Genomic DNA, 13065 nt, shown 5'->3' on the forward strand with positions numbered 1-13065 from the left:
TGTGGTGCTGAGGATTGAACCCATTGCCTCACCCTTGGTAGGCAAAGGCTCCACCACTGAGCTACAGCCCTAGCCTGTCGTATTCTTTTTTTTTTTTTTTTTAGAGAGAGAATTTTTTTAATATTTATTTTTTGAGAGAGAGAGAGAATTTTTAATATTTATTTTTTAGTTCTCGGCGGACACAACATCTTTGTTGGTATGTGGTGCTGAGGATCGAACGCGGATAGCGCGCACGCCAGGCGAGCGCGCTACCGCTTGAGCCACATCCCCAGCCCCTGTCGTATTCTTAAAGCCTCTAAAAGTGTATAATCCCTCAGCCCCACAAATCTGCCTTTGTAGTCAAGGAATGCACAATTGTGAAGCCACAAAGGCATTAAAGGACCAGGATGCTTGCAAGTGACATCTTAAATTGGATTTTAAAGAGAAAACTTGATTTGAAGAAGCAAAGACTGTCTGAGAATGTCCCAAAACATCTGGACAGTCTCATCTGGCACACAACACAGAGTTACTTTTTTTCAGCAAGTGTGTTATTTAGCCCCTCCCATGTTCAGGTGGGGTTCTAAGCACAAGGGATAGAGCAGTGAGCAAAAATAACAAAGTGTCTGCTCTCCTGGAGTTTAGATTCCTGTGTGTCTTGGGATGGGGTGGTGAATTAAACAATTTAAAAAATTTTGTGGGCTGGGGATGTGGCTCAAGCGGTAGCGCGCTCGCCTGGCATGCGTGCGTCCGGGTTCGATCCTCAGCACCACATACAAACAAAGATGTTGTGTCCGCCGAAAACTAAAAAATAGATATTAAAAAAATTCTCTCTCTCTCTCTCTCTCTCTCTCTCTCTCTCCCTCCCTCCCTCCCTCCCTCTTCTGTCACTCTCTCTTAAAAAATAAAAATAAATAAATAAATAAAAAATAAAAAATTTTGTAATATATCTACTGGTGATGAGGGCTATGAAGAATAATAAAACAGAGTAAGGGGACCATACTGGAGGGAAAGGAATGCTGTTTTAGATAGGGTGTTCCAGGGAAACAGCAAACACCTGAGGGAAGAGAGAGAATGAAAGATCAGGGAAAAAGCAAACCAGAGAGAGGAGATGGCAAGTGCAAAGACCCTGAGACAGGATCCAGGGGGACCAAAGTGAATGGATATGAAGAGTGGTGGGAGATGAGATCAGAAGAACATAGGGGTCAGATCACAGCAGTTCTTGTAAACATTGGCTTTTACTGAAATGGAAAGCAACAGAAGGCATTTTGATGAGAATAATTTAATTTAAAAAAAAGAATCATTCTGTCTATATTGTGGAAAATTTTACTGTTGGAGGGCAAGAGCAAAATCAAGAAAATCACCTGGGAGGCTACTACATAGCCGAGAGAGATGATAGTGTGAGGAACAGGATGATTTCCCAATATGCTTTGAAGGTTGAAGATATAGGGTGGAGTTGTCAGTATTTCCTGAAAGACTTATTGAAAGATGAGGGGAGCTGGGTGTGGTGGCGAACGTGTGTAATCCCAGCAGCTCAGAAGGCCGAGACAGTAGAACTGCAAGTATAAAGCCAACCTCAGCAATTTAGCCAGACCCATCTCAAAATAAAAACTAGCTGGGCACGGTGGCGCACGTATTAATCACAGCAGCTCGGGAGGCTGAGGCAGGAGGATTTCGAGTTAAAAACCAACCTCAGCAAAAAGGCCCTAAGCAATTCAGTGAGACCCTGTCTCTAAATAAACAACAAGACAGGAGGGGTTGGGGATGTAGCTCAGTTGATAGAGAGCTTGCCTCACATGCACAAGGCCATGGGTTCAATCTCCAGCACCAAAAAAAAAAAGGGCTGGGGATGTGGCTTCCTTGGTAAGCACCTCTAGGTTCACTTCATGGTGTTAAAAAAAAATGGAGTTGGCTGCAATTAAGTAATAATTCAAGGTTTTTGGATTGAGCATCTGGACAAATGGAGTTGTCATCACACACTGAAATGAGGAAGACTGAAGGAGGAGGAAGTATTCCCCAATCATTGAACACTTTATGATTACTAGACATCATGTGACACTGAGTAGGCAGCTGGAAATATAAACCTGGTGTTTGCAGGAAACGATGAGGTTGGAGATATGTACATTTTTGGCGTGTTGTGGGGGGCATTAACATCTAAATGGTATTTGAAATCATTCCACAACGTAGATTATTGAGAATGTGGATATATGAAATATAGAGGGGTCACACTTAGACTCTCTTACCACCTGTATGTTTGCTTGTTCGCTCTCACAGAAGTGCAAAGGAGAAGCCTGGGGTGGGGGCAGGCTCTAAGAGCAGATCCCATGCCTCAGAAATTCATACCACCTTGGCCCTCTGCCCTTCCCGTGGACTTCCTGGATGCTGTAAGGACAGCAGATTCATCTGGGCCTGCAGAGCAGGGAGACCAACAGGGGTAGGGTAGCTGAGACTCCTTCCTCCAAGTTGCAGAGGCAACCGGCAGTCCAGTGGGCCAGAGAAAATCCTTATCTGGAGGACAGGTCAGAATGTACTGCCGCCTTCCCCTGATGTCCCACACAGAGGCCCAAGAACCACGGTAGGTTTCTCTACTGGTCCTTCACTTCCTCTAAGACATGACCCCCCAACCTAGTCCCTACCTCAGTACCACCCCCTTCTGGGACACTCCTGCCCCTTTCCCCTGCCTGTCATCCCCTCTCCTCACTTACACCTGTTCTCTCTCGGCTCCCTACCTCTGCCCGTCCCCCATCAGACCTCCACAGAAGTTAGGAGATTGGCTCCTGTGGTTCCTGCCATGGAGCGCCCCTCTGTAGGATCAGGAAGTATAGACCACTGAACACACTAGCCAGGACTGAAGCCCCAGCTATACCTCCTGGGAAGAGGCAGCCTTGGGGCTGGTGGGGACCTCTCTGCTGAAGAGTTCAGTTTGAGGCAGGGGAACAAAGAGGTACTTAGTGGGGTGTCCCCTTTGCTTTATTTAGCATAGTGGGGGGTCTAGCTCAGTAGTAGGGTGCTGGCCTAAGTCAGCACTGGGTTCCATCCCCAGCACTGTAAACAAAACGAAACCCTCCACACTAGCACTTCACAGGTATTATCTCACTTGGTCTTCAACCCATGAGAGAGATATTGAACTCATTTTACGGATAAGAACAGATTCAGGGCTGGAGTTGTGGCTCAGTGGCAGAGTGCTCATATGTGGGAGGGACAGGGTTTGATCCTCAGTATCACATAAAAATAAATAAACAAAGATATTAAAAAAGAAAGAGGGGCTAGGATTGTGGCTCACTGGTAGAGCACTCGCCTAGCAGGGGTGGGACCCAGGTTCCTCAGCACCACATAAAAATAAAGGCATTGTGTTGTGTCCATCTACACCTAAAATAAATATTTTAAAAAGAAAGAAAAGTAAACAGATTCAGGGTAGGTAAGGGCATTGCCTGGGATTCCCTTGAGTAATAAAGGCCAGGTCACAACCGGGCTTTCTCTAAACTTGAGTCCACCTAATTTCCACTGCTGCAGACTTCCCTTGGGCATCCAGAGACAGTTTTAGTATGCAGGCAGTCCCCTGGATTTGAGGCGTGACCCCGTGTTATCTCCCTCTGCTGGATATCTGTCTCCACATAGGTAGAACTGGGGCTCCCAGAATTGTCCTGATCATTCACCCGCTGCGCACCAGCCACCCCTGCGCTATCCCCTGCACATCCTGGGAGGCAAAGGAGGGCGCGAGGAGACAGTAGCAGACAAAGCCTTTATTTCGGGGCTGCAGGAGACGCACCGAGCTCAGGGTCCCCCGGTTCTCTGGTCCCAGCTGCCTCGGCAGGCTGGTCAGCGAACACAGCATGGTGCATGGCAGTCACGTAGCTGCAGCCACTGGGGTCCTCGAGGCGCAGCCGGGACAGGGGCAGGAAGCGCTCGGTGCTGTAGTAGCGCAGGGATGGCTTTGGGGCACGCAGCGCAGTGAGGAAGACCTGCGGGGCCGGAATAGAAGCGTGGGCTTGGATCACGGTGTGCCTCCCTCTTCCCCGCCTCCCTCGAGTCCCTGAGAGCACCCACCTCTGTCACCTCCTCTGGGTCCTGCGCCTCACGGATGATCTGCTCGCAGTGGCGCTGGTAGAGTGAGAAGAGGTGGCGGGTCTGGGCATCTGTGTGGTTCAGCGTCCCTCCCGGGCCGCCCTCTAACTTTTCATAGAAGGCCGTGTGCACTGGACCGCACTCGATGAGGCTCACGCTGCGGACAAGAGAGGCGAGTTGGCGGAAGCGGACATCAGGGCTGGCCTGGGTCCGCGGAGAGGATAGCCGCTGCGCGCAGGCTGCTTTGCAAAACCGAAGTGCTTGCGAAGCGGCTGACTGCCCGAGAAGTGCTCCCGTGTCCACCTGAGGCTTCGAGGGAGACTTTAGCGACGGAATTTGAGTCTGGGTGAGTAACTAGAACGGTGTGACCTCTGTGGACCTGTGCTTTTCCATCACAATACCGACACCTCAGTCGGCAAGTGAATGAGATCATGTGTGTCAAAGGCCCAGCACAGTGCCTGCCACACAACCATCGGAATCTGGGAAGGAGGGCCGGGGACCCACCGGAGAGCACCCCAACAAAAATCCCGGGCTTGGGTTTCCAAGGGTTCAGAAGTTTCAGGTGACTTACTGGACTCCAAAGGGCAGCAGCAGAACCGCCAGACTCTCGCACAAACCCTCAAGCGCGAACTTGCTGGCGCAGTACACTGCGTTGAAAGGAAGCCCTTGGAAGAGAGGCGAGGTCGCTGAGTTCCGCAGCTCAGACCTGCGTCCAGGCGGGGAGCGGCTGGGGGAGGCCCCGCCCCTTCTACTCACCCATCAGGCCTCCCACGCTCCCGGTCACCATTATGCGGCCTGAGCGGCGCCGCTTCATGTCCGGCAAGAAGGCCTGCAGTGTTCGCACGGTCCCAACCACATTCACGTCCAGCACCGAGCCCACGGCGTCCAGCCCGTGGGCCTCTAGGGGTCCAAGAAGACCCCGTCCCGCGTTGCACACTGTAAGAGAGGCCCGCCCTAGGCGACCAACAGACCAGTGACAGCCCCAGACTATCCCCCAGGGTTCCCTGTGCTTGGGGCATTCTGGTTTGGGCTCTGGACAAGGATGGCTCTTGTACACATTTAGGGGGGAGGCTCACCCAGCACATCCACACGGCCCTCCGTCATGCGTGCCCGGGCAGCAGCCACAGAATCTGAGTCCCTCACGTCCAATTCCAGCGTCTCCAGCGAGTCGGAAGGGCATCCCCGGGCCCGGGCTGCCTTCCACAGCTGGCCTTGAGCCCTCAGGTCCCTCATCGTGGCATACACTGAAGGTTTGGGAGAGGATGAAGATTTGAATGCCCTGCTTACCTCTAGGGGAAATCTATCCATGCTGGCCCCTCTTATACCTTTAAAGCTCCGGGACGGGTCTGAAGCTAGCCGAAGGGCCAGGTGCAGGCCGATGCCCGAGGAGCAGCCAGTGATGAGCACCACGGTGCGATCCATGGGGAAATTCTTGAGAAGCAGGTCAGGAGCAGCAGGTCAGGAGCAGCAGAGCCCTAGGCGCAGGTCTCTGGGCTGGATATCACCTGCTTCACCCCGCCCCTGCCTGCAGTGCCCCCACCCCTTGTTGTGTCTCAGAGGCAATCTCAAGGCTGAGAACTCCCCTAGTCCCTGACCGGCTCTCCCCACCCTGCTCTGGATCAAAGCAGAGAAAAGGCCACTGATTTAACACCAAATTTCCCTAGTTGCTGGTCAGAGGGAGGGCAAGCAGGAGGGCACTGAGCAGCACCATGGGTAGAATTCCTGGATATGTCTGTGTCCTAAGGGACAATTTTCGTTACCAAAGTTTGCTGCTTTGCTGTAAAAGTAAATGCTGGGGGGGGGGGGGCATTCTCAGTACAAACGCCGGGGGTTAGTATTAAGCATAGGGGGGCAAAAGCAAGGGAGGTGGGGGAGAACTGGCCCCACACCAGGGTCCATGCTGTAGCCCAGACATCTTGGCAGTGACTTTTTCATTCTGACAGACCCAGGCTGATTCATGAGTTTATTATATTGACAGAAAACAGCACTTTAATCCCAATTTACGGATGATGGTAAAGGGTAGTTCACTTCCCTCCAAGCTACCCATACCTGCCCTCACAGCAGGCCTAGACTCCTCCAATGGCTGGGGCTATCTTGTGACACGTATCTAGCTCCAGGCTCTAGAATCTGTCCCAGCCTGGAGTTTGGGAAGAACTGGGGCCCCAGGGATGGTCAGTCTGTCACAAAGAGCCATTCACCACCCTGGGGTAATATTTGAGGAAGACCTTCTTGGCTAGGTCCACAGTATCACCTTGAGGCTGACTGGAATATCTCTTTTTGCTCAGAACAAAGGACTTCTCCAGCTGGAAGACATTTTTGTCAAACTCCTTCTGTTTAAAAGGAACACTCTGAGCCAAGCTGCCTGCCAGTGTCTCCAGGAAGAGGCGCCAACGTGGAGCATAGTAATCTTCTACCAGTCCTGCCAATTGTTTGTTAGCGTAATCTAGGATGTTGCCCTCTGGACCCCACAGGGTCAACTGATAGAGGCTATTCTGCTCATAGAATTGGGCCTCAGTCTCATTGACTGCCATTGCCCGGGCCTGCTCCAGCCAACTGCCCAGCAAGAAGCGTTTGTCAGTAGCCAGCACCTCATCCAGTACAGGCAGAAGTTCATAAGCTAGGATGCCTCCAGCCTGCAGTAGGAGAATCAGGTCCTTCTTCCTGTAGGAGATCTTCACCTCCTCATAGTACAAGCTGACCATCTCTTGGATTGCCTGGCGGGTGATGTCCACCAAGTCATAGCGGAAGGCCAAGCTGGTGGTTAGGTTGGGTGCTGCTTTCAACAACAGCCGCCAGGCCTCAAACACATCCGATCGGTTGTACCAGACAGTGGTATTTATCTTTAGGGAAGGCCGCTTGACCAGTGGGCTGCGATTGTGCCCAACACAGGCCTTACCAGAGCAGTTGTAGACACTTCTGAGCAGTAGCTTCCAGGCTTCCTTTGCATCTTCCTGAGACAACCCATACCGCCGGTCAGCAAAGCCGGTCACCCACGCCACCAAATCTGGCACTGGGTCCTTTCGCCAGCCCAGCTCAGTCATGAGGGTATAGACCACTTCATTCTGGCCAATGCCCTCAGGAGCTATGCCAGTGCCTACCATGGTGGAATTGGGGTAGAGGCGTGCAGCCTGAGGGCCTTGGTTCACAGCCTCCAGGGATCCAAATAGGCCATGGTTGCCCCCGAAATTATGCAGCATGCACCAGATGAAGGGCTGGCCATAGAAGGAGTCTGTGCGGCTATACACAGGCTGGTTCTCGGCAAACAGGTCCAGAACCAGGAGACGGCCCAGGGGCACAGCCCTCAGCACAGCCTTGACCTGGTCAGGCCCCCAGAACTGGGGCTGGTGCTGGAAAAGCCAGCCTTGGAGCAGCCACACGGCATCAGGATCCGCTGCAGTGGTGGGAGTGGGAAGGACAGACAAGAGGGGTGATGAGAGGAGAGGGCCAGGGGAGTGCTGAGCCCATTCTACAAATGATGAAAATGGAGGTCCAGAGAAGGCAAATGACCCTGTCACAGGGGACACCTTCCCCCTCTGGCTTCCCCATGGGGACATATATGGGGACACACCACTACATATTTCCTTCCTCATCCTGCCTCCCCCTAACTGGGAACTCCAGGCATTAAAATTGAGATGTTAAGACATGGACTCCTGGGCCCTAGCTTCTGAGCCTTGATTCAGAAGTTCTGGGTTGGGCCCTAAAAATGTGTATATCTGGGGCTGGGGTTGGACCTCAGCGGCAGAGCACTCTCCTAGCACATGCAAGGCCCTGGTTTGATCCTCAGCACCACATAAAAACAAATAAAATAAAAGGTATTAAAAAAATGTGGGTATCTAGGCTGAAGTTGTGGCTCAGGGGTAGAGTGCTTGCCTAACACGTGAGGCACTGGGTTCGATCCCTGGCACCACATAAACATAAGATAAGGGTACTGTGTCCATCTACAACAACAAAAAATTTTTTTTTTTGAAATGTGCATATCTGATAGTGCTATGGTTTGGATATGTTTTGAGTATAACTCCCAAGGGTTCATGTTTTTTAAAATTTTATCCCCATTACAAGGTATTAAGAAGGTGCAAACTTAATCCCATTATGGTGTCTGCAGATGAGGCTTTGGGAGTAAGCCTTTGGGATTTCATTGCAGTAACCAAATGTGGACCAATAAGATAGGTTCCAGGGTGGGGTTCATGCCACTGGTTCTAGACTACACTTGCAGCAGCTCTGCTCAAGGAAGACTGAGCCAACATGCTCCCTTCCTGGCTAACATGCAGACCTCCATTAAGCCACTCCTGCCTTGGGCCCCTTCTACCCATCCTTACAAGTGGCAGGAAGGAGCCTGGGGTTCACATTTGTGAAGCAAGATGGATACCTACTAGTTTGGGGTATAAGCCCTAACTCTGGCCTGCATTACCTGCTTTAGCAATGAGGGAAAGATCAAATCAAATCTTTTCAGTAGTTAGCACTTAGTGATTCTTTACAAGCCAGGCATCATGTATCTATGAATTAGTCCCATTGTACAGATGAAACAACTGAGACACTGGGAGTGAGGTAACTTGTAAGTTACCAGGGACTATTAGTGTCAGGGTTTGCGCCCTAGTTATCTGGCTCCAGAGCTCATCTCTCAACCACAATGGGATTAAATGAGATGGCATGTGTGCCTGGGAAACTGTAAAGGGCTGTGTATTACAGTGAGGGGTAGCTCCAGTCTTTCCTCCCATCCCTACTGACCTCTGCCATCCCCATCTACCTGAAGGTCCAGGGGGCTTCCCTTGCCCACCTCCCCAGGGCACCGTACCTGCGATCATGGCCTCATAGACAGCAGTGGTGATTGCAGCAAGGTAGGAGGGCTGTGAAGAAGGAGGCTGCATCTCATTGAAAGTGTCAGCCCCGTAGATGTGGTTGGTACCAAACTCTTTGCTCAGCTCCCATAGGAAGAGGCTCCCAATGAGGGGGAACATGGGGTCTTCTGGAGCCAGAAGGTAGGGGCAGGAGTAGGAGCAGTTGAAATGTCCCCAACTGCTCAATCGGGTGACATTCATCTGTGGGAACACCCTAGTGGAGAGCAAAAGCTCAGAGAATTACTGGAGGCTGACATAGCATTCCTCTTGGCCCATAATTCCTTCCTTACCAGTCTAATTTATCTCTAGTTCCTGGAGTGCATCTTGGTTTCTTGTGCTTCTTCACACACACTGCCCCCTGCCTGGGCATCTTTTCCTCTTCCCTCCTTGCTTATCCTCTTGGTTCTTCCCCACTATCCTTTTAAGTTTTACCTGTCTGGAAAGCTTTTGCTATCCCTCCACCTCCACTGGCTGAAATTTTAAACACATTCCTTGTTCAAGATAAGGCTCAGTACTGCTTCTGCCCTGAGCCCTTTCTGGCCCTCTTCCACAAGAGCCAGTGTACATTCCTGCCCTTATCACTGGGTCATATCCCTCTGTTAGCTTATCTCTCTTCAGAGACAGAGCCCGGGGCACCTTCACCACTGCATCCCTAGGGCCCAGCAGACAGCAGTGTCTGGCAGCCCTGCACAGCTGGACAAAAATCACAGAAGGAATGAGGTTCCTGCTATCACTCACAGTGCAAGGGAGGCCAGCAGTGTGAGCGGTGGGAACCAGGTGTTTGTGGGCACGAAGGAGGCCCCTGGGGGTGTTGGCAAGGCTTCCTGAATGAGGGGATGTTTCAGTACGGCCTTGAAGACTTTTCTAGCCACAGGAGAGGAGTGTATAGTACAGAGAAGAGGAAAAGAGACCAGTGTATCCCCTACTACCAGTAATTAGAGCAGCTGCTAGCAAACACTCTGCCAGGTCATATTCACACCCAAACCCTGATGGTAAAGGTGGTAAGGATCCCATTTACAAGTGAGGAAAATAAGGCACTGGGGAGTCATGGTAATCCGTCCAAGGTCACACAGTTTGTTGGTAGCAGAGGCAGGAATCAAACCCAGGCCTGCATCCATAGCTTCAGTATTTAAGTCATGTTTTAACAGAAGAAAAAACTCCATTGTTGAGCTGCACAGGGAGAAGGGAAAGCCTCACCTGGTGAGAGCCTTGGGGACGTGCCCTGCGAATGCAGGTAACACGGGGATCATGCCAAACGAGCGCATCCGGTCCAGGATCCGATGCTGGGAGAAACAGGAGGGGGGCTGGTGAGCATGACCTCTGCAGCCCCATGGGGGTCCCTTACTCACTCAGGACACAGTCACTGTGATCTAGTCAAGAGTCCTGAGTCTGGTCAAAAACCACACCCTCCCTAGGTCTGTGACCTCAGCACCAATTCTGCCCCTTCCATTTCCCATTCTTTTTTTTTTTTTTTTTTTTTGTGGTGCTGGGGATTGAACCTAGGGCCTGCTACATGCAAGTCAAGCACTCTACCAACTGAGCTATGTCCCCAGCCCCCTTTCCCATTCTTTTACCTGTAAATAAATCTGCTTGAGGTGCCAGAAGCGGGACAGGGGGCCACCCCAGGTGTGCAGATTGCCCATGCGCCCCCAGGCCAGGAAGGCAGGACCAGTGAAGTATTCATTGATTTCTGACTCGGTCAGGCCCAAGGCCAGGTACACCTGGGGAAGAGGGAGATCCCTACACATATAAATATATTCATTGACATTTGCCAACTGATTCATTCAACAAACATTCACTCATTGCTTCTCTGTGCTGGAAGCTACAGTACTAAGACAAAATTGGATCACAATCTAGGGAAAACAGATCTGAGTTCACTAAGCTGTCATCTTTGATGTATGGGTGAGGAGATGGGACACAAAGGGGTTTTCCCAAAAGAAAAGTCTTAGAAGGTTTTATGGAGCAAAGTTCACCAGATGGAAGGGAAAAGAGCCAGAGCACTTGGAGGTTCCCTTGGAGGCAGATAGAGACTGCTAATATGGGAGAATCTACAGGATCAGGAGACTGGTCTGGGGCGGCAGGTGGTAGGGGAGAGAAGCCCTGGGTTCATCAACTGTTTTAGCATGATGCTGGGGTCTAGCTCATCTCAGGAATGGAAGCCTCAATTTCTGAGGTCTGGATCCATTGTGCACTCCACAAACACTTCTGGAGCCCTTATTCTCTGTATGCCTGACACTGCTGGCCAGGGGCAGATGGACAACAAGTGGGGGACATGTGGTGGACAGTAGAGTGTGGAGGGGCTAGGTGGGCACGCACCCGCTGCCAGATGGCCTCCTGACCATTCCAGGCCAGTGCCAGGTTGATGCCATTCAGTGCCATCCAGTCAATCTCTTTCTCCCAGCGGGCCCAGTCCCACCACACGAAGGAGTAGCTTTGTGTGCACACATTCTGGTAATAGCGATACCTGCAGGTGGAGGCAGGAGTTGAGTAGGTTACTGGGGGCAGAGAAGATATTTCCTATCCCTGAGTGTCCATCACCTGGAAGAGCTCAGAGATAGTCTGGCTCTGGAATAACTCCCCTGGCACCCAGTGGAATTGGGGAAGAGTTCCAAATGTGGCCCTCTTCTGTTTCTTTCTAGGATCCACCCCAGGTGGAGCTGAGGCTTGAGTAGTTGAGTTTCTGAGGTGCCTGCCCACTAGTTCCCAATACTCTAGCCTGGCAGATACTTGTAGGAATATATTTCATTCCCATTCAACACCTTCAGAGCCCCAGCTATAGTGTCTATATGGCAAAGTTGGTCCTTGACTAGGAAGTGGAGGGTCCCAGTTTAGGAAGGGGGCTCCCTGCCCCACAATCTGAGGGGGAGGCAGATGTGAACACATCACCTTCATGCAGTGTAGCAAGTGCTAGAATAGAGGTCTGTGAGCAGGGTGGACGTCATTCCTCAGTCAGCATCTTCAAATAGAGTGTAGGGAAGGAATGAAATAAAACTTGCCCATCACAATTATGCACCATCATCGTGCAAACCCTCACAATCAACACTGCTCGGGGGACATCACTGTTTCCATTTTTCAGATGGGCCAGCTGAGGCTCTGAGAGGCTGACATAAGAACGCATGGCTGTTAAAGGTGAAGCTAGGATTTGAAAGCAGAGCTATTGGACTCGAAGGCCACCAATTCCTTCTCAGGCTTTCAGTTTTCTGCAGCTCCAGCCCATTGTCGGAGTGAGGCGAAGGGTGGGCGTCCCCAGGGCTGGAGGCTGGAGGCAGGAGGCAGCTGCCCCGGAGGCGGTCGGGACCCATACCTGTGGGGCGTGGTCTCTGCCAGCTCTTCCGGCACCACAGGCAGCGGCTGTGGCAGGTGCAGCTGAGAACCCGACCAGACCACCTGGCAGCCACAGAAGTCGCGCAGGTAGCGGTGCAGCCCGGCGGCGGCCGCCACGCCCGTGGAGCCGCGCACCTGCACGCGCGCTCCGCCGCCGCCGCTCAGGCGGTAGGTGTCCAAGCCCGACTCGGTCGCCAGGGCGCGCTCCACAGACACCGAGAAATCGGCCGCCGGCCCGGGCCCCAGCAGCCGGACCACCAGCGCCCGCACGACCGTCTCCTCCCGGGCCTCATCGACCGAAGAGCCCCCAACCCCTGCCAGAAGCAGGAACCCCAGAGCTGCGGCCACCGTAGCGGCCTCCATGGTCTCATCATGGCGGCGCCCAGCCAACAACCAATCCGGGCTCGGGACCAGGATAGCGGAACAGCGGGTGTCCAATCAGCTGTGGGCCTCCGGCCACGTGGAACTTAGGCTGGAACTCCGGTTTGCTGCCGGGAGACTCTGCTTCCGGGCCCAGACCCAACCCTGAGAGTGTCTTCTGACTACTTGCGCGTGACCCCATCAAACTCCCAGGGCCGCAAGGGGTGCACTGCCCTTCCCAAATTGCATTCAGGTACAGCGCGGGTTCACCGGCAAGTCACTTCCCTTCCGTCCAGCCACCCACCCTTTAAAAGAAAAAATGGGGGTGGGGGACGTGTTCCGTGGCGCACTCCTGTAGTCCCAGCCACTCGAGAGGCAGAAGCAGGAGGATCGCAAGTTTAAGGCCAACCTGGGCAGTTTAGACCAAGTCTCAAAATAGATGAGAAAACTGGGGGCGGGGTAGAGTTGGGGAATGAATCTAGGGCTTCACGCTTGCTGGCACGCA

At 52.3% G+C, this 13065-nt stretch overlaps 2 protein-coding genes across 10 annotated transcripts; both read right to left on the bottom strand.

The window, feature by feature from the left end:
• Window positions 1-3699: 3699 nt before the first annotated feature.
• Window positions 3700-5605, bottom strand: HSD17B1 (hydroxysteroid 17-beta dehydrogenase 1). Of its 2 annotated transcripts, none has more exons than XM_081270892.1 (6): window positions 5367-5605; window positions 5118-5285; window positions 4798-4941; window positions 4613-4706; window positions 4024-4198; window positions 3700-3938 (listed from the first exon to the last, which is right to left on the bottom strand). In XM_081270892.1, exons 1-6 carry the CDS (start codon window positions 5461-5463, stop codon window positions 3720-3722), a joined length of 897 nt encoding a protein of 298 aa, XP_081127018.1. In that variant the 5' UTR covers window positions 5464-5605; the 3' UTR covers window positions 3700-3719. The 2 variants fall into 2 exon arrangements, with proteins under 2 accessions (XP_081127018.1, XP_081127017.1); XM_081270891.1 differs by having other exon boundaries at window positions 4798-4977.
• Window positions 5606-5879: 274 nt separating this feature from the next.
• On the bottom strand, window positions 5880-13065 carry NAGLU (N-acetyl-alpha-glucosaminidase). Of its 8 annotated transcripts, none has more exons than XM_081270885.1 (8): window positions 12181-12317; window positions 11763-11832; window positions 11193-11340; window positions 10451-10597; window positions 10074-10159; window positions 9615-9740; window positions 8834-9090; window positions 5890-7432 (listed from the first exon to the last, which is right to left on the bottom strand). In XM_081270885.1, the coding sequence occupies exons 3-8, from the start codon at window positions 11253-11255 to the stop codon at window positions 6222-6224; spliced, it is 1890 nt and encodes a 629-aa protein (XP_081127011.1). In that variant the 5' UTR covers window positions 11256-11340; window positions 11763-11832; window positions 12181-12317; the 3' UTR covers window positions 5890-6221. The 8 variants fall into 8 exon arrangements, with proteins under 8 accessions (XP_081127013.1, XP_081127011.1, XP_081127012.1 ...); XM_081270886.1 differs by lacking the exon at window positions 12181-12317 and adding an exon at window positions 11932-12157; XM_081270883.1 differs by lacking the exon at window positions 11763-11832 and having other exon boundaries at window positions 5940-7432; window positions 12181-13065.

This window comes from Spermophilus citellus (assembly GCF_964194105.1).
Source record: "Spermophilus citellus genome assembly, chromosome: 17".
NCBI classification, from domain to species: Eukaryota; Metazoa; Chordata; class Mammalia; order Rodentia; family Sciuridae; genus Spermophilus; species Spermophilus citellus.